Source organism: Microtus ochrogaster, unplaced genomic scaffold (assembly GCF_000317375.1).
Source record: "Microtus ochrogaster isolate Prairie Vole_2 unplaced genomic scaffold, MicOch1.0 UNK2, whole genome shotgun sequence".
In the NCBI taxonomy this organism is placed as follows: Eukaryota; Metazoa; Chordata; class Mammalia; order Rodentia; family Cricetidae; genus Microtus; species Microtus ochrogaster.
The window spans coordinates 9799824-9807092 of NW_004949100.1; the positions used below are offsets into that span (position 1 = coordinate 9799824).

The 7269-nt window shown below is 37.4% G+C and overlaps 1 protein-coding gene across 16 annotated transcripts in view; it reads right to left on the bottom strand.

Moving 5' to 3' along the window:
- Nucleotides 1-7269, bottom strand: part of Mycbp2 (MYC binding protein 2, E3 ubiquitin protein ligase) — a 231364-nt gene that overhangs the window by 98449 nt on the left and 125646 nt on the right. For all 16 annotated transcript variants that reach the window (XM_026788400.1, XM_026788403.1, XM_026788402.1 and 13 more), the window contains 3 exons: nucleotides 6124-6255; nucleotides 2585-2763; nucleotides 837-979 (listed from right to left, as the gene is read on the bottom strand). In XM_026788400.1, the coding sequence (XP_026644201.1) occupies nucleotides 837-979; nucleotides 2585-2763; nucleotides 6124-6255 (454 nt within the window). The remainder of the gene's footprint in view (nucleotides 1-836; nucleotides 980-2584; nucleotides 2764-6123; nucleotides 6256-7269) is intronic.

Below are 7269 nucleotides of genomic sequence, written 5' to 3' on the forward strand. Positions count from 1 at the left end.
CATAAGCCTAGACACTGACATTATAGGACAACTATCCTCCCATAAGCCTAGACACTGACATTACAGGACAACTATCCTCCCATAAGCCTAGACATTGACATTACAGGACAACTATCCTCCACTATTTGGCCTTCTACATCTGCTGCATAAGAATAAATGACATATATTCAGAAAATACTTTAACACAGCCTAAACATATGGGATTGACCAAATTTTTAGGGGAAAGGATAACACTGAATATTTGGCACTAACAATTCTTTTGACATGACAGAGGAGGCCCAGATACCAAGAGGTAGGTAAAAGGAGAAAGGCAGCAATAAGATTATGTGGACATTTCCATCCAAGACAAAGTGCACGTGAGGTAGCACTATGGCAGCCTGAACTAGGTACTAGGGAACAGAGAAAGAGGAAAATGCCAACTGGAGTTTCTGGTGAAGAAACAGACCCAGGGCTTAATTTAGAGAAGTGGGTCTGAGGAGATGGGCAGGGTTATCCAGACATTTCGGGGAACGGTGATACTTAACAGTAACAGGATACATAGAAAGAAAAAAAATTACACTACTAACCAGGAAAAAAGCCAAGAAACCCAATTTAATTAGATGGGATTTTCTCTTATTATATGAACTAAAAAACTAAAAGCATCAGGTAATTTCTTTAGATCACTGTAAACAAAACAAAACAAAACCTTCCTCTAAGTATGAAGGGTGTGAATGATCCAAAATCAATACTTGTATAGATGGGATTCTACAAGGTGGCTCTCCTTAACTAACTATGAACAAGGGAAGAACTACAGGCTCTAAACCATGACTATAAAGAAAGGAAAAGGACAGTCTTACCATCCACAGCAAGGGCTCTGTGCAACAGATCCTTAGCAGCTCGAACAACAGTGCTTACCACAGAGAGAGCTCTGCTACAGTTTTTATCTTCCTCATTGGCTTTACTTAGAAGCTGGGATTGTAAATCTCCGTCAAATTCACTCCTGTGACATGAATAAACATGAAAATAATTTGCACTAGTAATTTTAGGAATTATATTCAGATCAGGGCTTCTCAATAAACTTGAAGTAAAAACCAATTGCAGTTAAGACATATATGTGTAATTATGCTCATTTATGAAATTATAAAGACTTTGAACAAAAACAAAGCAGAAGAGTATACAGTAAAGGCTGTTAGATTAAATAAACCTTTGGCGAACTAATATTTACAAAGGCCCGAGTTATGTTTAAAGATAAATTCTGAAGGGACCACAAAAGATATGAGAGGAAAGTATCAGGATGAAGGGCACCAGGTGCTGGATTTAAAGAAGACAATGAGACCAGTATCATCACAATGGAGGGGAAAGAGTCAATCTGAAGGAATGGTAGATGTGGGTCAGATCATATAGAGTGAAGTGGCTACAGTAACAAATTCATATTTCATCAAAAAAGAAGAATCAAGAGAGAATTGAGCAGGGTATAGTGGGTATATTTTTTGTTTTTATCAGATAACAGATGGTACTGTTTAGAACAACAGGGAGAAGCTGTGATACTAGTATTTTACAAGTAAAGGGGTCGGTGATCAGCAGTCTCAACACGGGAATGATAAAAAAGTCAGATGCAGAGCATTCGGCTGTCAGGAACTATCAAACTAGATGCAAAAGAAAGGCATCTAGAATGAACAGGAGTTTGGCTATAACTGTGTGACTACTAAGGACACATTAAACCTACAACATCTATTAGCCAACCACAGAAAGCATCTTTAAGGAGGATAATTGGTATGGTGATTTAACGGTGTCTTAACTGGAGTCCAACTTTCTATGTAAAAATCCCTTTACCGTAAGTCACTACAAATGTGACTTGAGAAAGCTGTTTACCACTCAATGGCTCAGTTCCCTCTTCTGTGAAACAGAGACAGGAAAAGTACCTACTGTATGGCTAGCCAAGGCAACCACAGGAAGCAGTAGATATGAATCAAAGTTAGGTTGAGGACAAAGGTGGTTAATGGCACTTAGACTATAGCTATGGTATTATACAAAAAAAAAACCCAGACATTATGAGTTATGTGTATTTTTTTTACCCAAGGATTATAGTTTTCTGTTTTCCACCACTTATCTACTAAATAGTTTGCTAAAATAATATAAGAAAACCATACTACTGTATTGTGTGAGTCCCACAGGCTAACCTGAGCAGGTAAAAGATCTTTAAATATAAAACTATTTCTTCAGACTGGATAAAAGAATGAAGGCAATGCTACTACCTCGACTTAGGTTAAATATTCATGAAAAGAAATGAGTAAATTCTACTTGCATTTTAAAGCACAATCAAATTAAAATATAACATGAACAACATTTATGCCAGTATAAAAGCAAAAAAGCCCAAAGCTTCAATGATATTAAAAGAATAATGAACATTTAAAAGCATTCACCTTTATAGTTAACACCGGATTTACATTTTTAAATGAAGATTCTTCACAGGAATTTGACTAAGTATATGCTAGGAAGATAAACTATGTAATTTAGTTTCATTATCAACTTGGCATGTTTTATACAACAGCAAATGTCACACATCACTTTAGCACATTTCATTTCTAACTATAAGTACACCTACCTATAGTACAGTATCTGTGGGATCTGCCCTCTGGTTTGGTTTGTGCCATTACTGCTCAAACTACATGTGCTGAAGGTAAAAGTCACTCCATCCGGGCACTGCACGGTGGTCATTCCTCCATCTCCATTGGCTGTACGACTGCCATAGTTCCTCAAGCGCACAGCATACTTAACGTTTTCCTTCATGACGGAAATATAAGGAATAATATATCTGCTCATAATATAAGGAGAGGATACAAAAAGAACTCTAGCAGTAAACTATTCAAATATACTGAAACTTTGTGGTCATTATAAATAATTTCATTAAATGAATTTTTAATGAATCTAATAGCTAATTCTTACTGAATACATTTTGAGTAATAGAAGCTGCCCTAAACACTTTATATGATCTAACTGAATTATCTCCAGTGTCCTCAGTAGGTACTTGCCAAAGAAGAATTTGAGGTCCAATTGTAAAACAACTTGCACAAAGTAACAGAGCTAGTAAGCAGTGAGACTAGCAGATGATCATCAAATACGGGTAGTTCCTGTGCTTAATTACAAACATCAAATATTAGTCAATGTCACGGTTTGAAAGAAAATGGCCCCCATGGGGAGTGGCACTATTAGGAGGTGTGGCTTTGTTGGAGTAAGTGTGGCCTTGTCACAGTGAAAGTAGGTCTTCTATGCTCAAGCTATGCTCAGTGACACAGTTCACTTCCTGTTGCCTACAGATCAAATGGAGAACTCTCAGCTCCTTCTCCAGCACCATGTCTGCCTCTACTCCACCATGCTTCCTGCTATAATGGTAAGGGACTAAACCTCTGAAACTGTAAGCTAGGCCCAATGCTTTCCTTTATAAGAGCTATCTTAGTCATGGTGTTTTTACAGCAACAGAACACTGACTAAGATAGTCATAAATACTACTATAAGATAATACTTTCTACATGACTTTAAGTTCTTAAAATAATTCTAAGTATGCAAAAAAAATTGAGTCTATTGCATTTTTATCTGGAGAGAAATTTACTCAGAGACAAAAATATACACACAAACACAGGAAAAAAAATCATGCAAAACTGTTCAGAATATGGCATGTAGGAAAACCGAGTTACAGATACTCATGCTTTATGAAGGTTTTTTTCCATATTTGCACTGGAAGTTTTATTCTAACTGTACACAAGCTGTAGTCACCTGAGAGGAGGGAACCTTCCTTGAGAATATGCTTCCATAAGATTAGGCTGCAGGCATGCCTGTAGGGCATTTTCTTATAGACTGATGTGGGAGGAGCTAGCCCTGAGCTGATGGTCCTTGGTTCTATAAGAGAGCAGGCTGAGCAAGTCATGAGAGCAAGCCAGAAAGTACTACTTCATGGTCTCTACATCAGCTTCTGCCTCCAGGTTCCTGCCTTGCTTGAGTTCCTGTCCTGAATTCCTTCAGTGAAGGACAACAATGTGGGAGTGTAAGTCAAATAAACCCATTCCTCCCCCAGTTGCTTTCACCATGGTGTTTATCACAGCAATAAAAACCTGGACTAAGAAGAAAGCTGTTTTTTTTTTTAAAGACCTATTTTGTGGGCCAGGCAATGGTGGGGCACACCTTTAATTCCAGCACTCATGGAAGCAGAGGTAGGAGGATCTCTGTAAGTTGGAAGACAGTCTGGTCTACAGAGTGAATTCCGGGAGAGCCAGAGATACATAGAGAAACCTGTCTCGAAAAAAAAAAAAATCTATTTTATGTGCGTGCATACGTATGTGTGTGAGTGTGTGTGTGTGTGTGTGTGTGTGTGTGTGTGTGTGTGAATGTAATGCTGTGGCAGACAGAAGATCAAATAAGATCTTTTGGTGCTGGAGTTACAGATGATAAATAAGCCCCCTGATGTGGGTGTTGGGAACTAAACTCCAGATCTCTACAAGAATATTATATGTTCTTAACCACTGATGTAGTGCACCAGCCATCAAAGCTGCATCTGATAAAGTCTCTGATGCGTCTCCTTTATATTTTAAATTCTATCCTAAAATTATATTTATTACTTAAATCAGGCATAACTTAATATTACTTTAACATTAATATTTCTTTAATATAATTTATCTACTTTTCCTACTTTTTATCTAATTTTGTAAATTCTTGTATTTATAAAATTAATAAGGGCAAAATCTTAATACTCTTTTCTGTATATTTATTTATTTTATGTTATGTGTATATGTGTTTTATCAACATATAAGCATGTATGTGTACCATGTGCATCCCTGGCGCTTGTATAGTTCAAAGAGTTCATCAGAAACCCTGAACTAGAGTAACAGATGATTCTGAGCCATCACGTGGATGCTGGGGACAGAACCTGAATCCGCTATGCTATTAACTGCTGAGCTACCTTTATGGCCCCATTAATATTAACTCTTAAGATCACATCTTTTCTTTGAAGCATTTCTGGTGCAGTATAAATTGGAAAGATGAAGGCTAATACCTAATCAGTTTTAATACTATGCCATACATGAAAGCACATTCTCTGCTGTCATTATTTAGTCAGTATAACACTGCAGTATATATGCTGACTTACTCACCAAAAGTACTAAAATGATAATATGCCAGATTTAAGAAATTTGACACCAGAGAATGAATGTATTGAAAATGAATAAATACTACTCTGCATCTTTTCCTACTTATACTGTATTTATCCTTTAAAAGAGTTAAGTCTGAAGAATTATATGAGCAAGGGGGAGGGGGTCAACATCATGACAGGGAAATCCAGAGACAGCTGATCTGAACTTGTGGGAATTCATGGACCCAGACTGAGAACTGTGAAGCCTGCATAGGACTGAACTAGGTCCTCTCCATGTGGGTAACAGTTACATACACTTTTTTGTTTGAGGGGCCCTGGCTGTTGGACCAGGATCTATCCCTGGTGCATGAGCTAGTTTTTTGGAGTCTATTCCCTATAGTAGAATGCCTTGCTCAGCCTTGATACAGGGGCAGGGAGAGGCTTGATTCTGCCTCAACTGGGAAGCCTTACCCTTTCTGAGGACTTGGTGGGGGTGGATTTGGGGGGGCATGTGTGGGGAGCAAGAAGATGGGAGGGAGGGGGAACTGTGGTTGGTATGTAACATGAATAAAAAAAAAAGTTAAGTATTTCTTACCCTAACTCTAAAGCTGTCTGACAATAAAACCTAGTGATTCTTCCTAGTATACCAGGAGTTGGATATGTGCAAAACCAGAATATAACACAGTACAATATCACAAATATTACATTGTAGTAGGCAAATACATAAGTAGTTGAAGTAGTATATAACAGATAACTTAGCAGAAGACATAGTTAACATGTGAAATATGTGGCAGTACATGCACATGAGTGCAGATGCTTGAAGAGGTCAGAAGAGGTCGCTGGATGCCTTGGAACTGAATTTAGCAGTAATTGTGAGCTACAAACATGGGATTCAAACGCACATCCTCTGCAAGAGCAGTCCACAGACCTCATCACTGAGCCATCTCTCCAGTCCACTTTTCACTAGTTTTAACTGCATATTATTACCTCTTAGCTAAAAAGAAGCATCTGGTTGAAATTACCTTTAAAGGAACAACTTTGTCCAGTCTGATTTCAGCTATGTCACTGGGTGAATCATCTGTTGTATAAGTTCCTTTAACTAATTCTAGAGATGTCCATCTGTGAGAATGAGTTGAATCTCCTGCATGTTCACTCTAATGAATACATAAAAACAAAATGCACAAGATGTTTAACTTTATTACAGGAACAATTCTTATTATAATCCATTATTGTCTCTAGGTAGTTAGTTTATTGGCTTATATATAAAATTAGTCATGGACTGTGGAAGATGCTCAGTAGTTAAACAACTTGACCCCAAGTCTGACAACCTGAGTTTGATCTCTGATAATCCCCACAAGGTGGGGAGAACTGGCTCCAACAAGTTGATCTCTGGTTTGCACATATGCACCTTAGCATATGGATGCATGTGTGCTCACACACTCACATACACAAATAAATGTATAAAAAACTGAAATTAGTTATTAGCATTTCTTTATATGTCCTAAAGAAGGATTTTGCTACTCTAAGCTATTGAATTTTATTTACTGAAGAGATTAAAACATAAATTGACTAGTATTCTCTTAGGCCTTGCAAGTGTTTGAGTATCTTCATGAGACACTACACACATAGTCTTATCAAGTAGATGTTAATTAAAATTAATTGTTCGAAAGAATCAGTTAAACGGATGCTATTTACAAGAAACTCATTTTCATGTTTTGTCTCATTATTAAACTTTGTAAAAAACTCAAGCACTTAAAATAATTTTAATAGAGAAAAATGCAGTCACAATCAATAAACACTATCTTTAGTTAGAATTTCCATTAGCATTTTAACAAAATTGTTTAGCCTTTGAAAGAGGAAACAGTATAATTATCTGATGTAGGAGTGTCATATATCAATCTGTTGATTTCATTGGTTAAGCAATAAAGAAACTGCTTGGCCCTCATAGGTTAAAACATAGGTGGGTGGAGTAAACAGAACAGAATGCTGGGAGGAAGAGGAAGTGTGCTCAGAGACGCTATGCTCCCCTCTCCTGGGCAGACGTAGGTTAGAATCTCCCTGGTAAGCCACCTCGTGGGCCTCACAGATTATAAGAAATGGGCTAGTCCAGGTGCGAGAGTTAGCCTAGAAGAGGCTAGATAGAAATGGGCCAAGCAGTGTTTAAATGA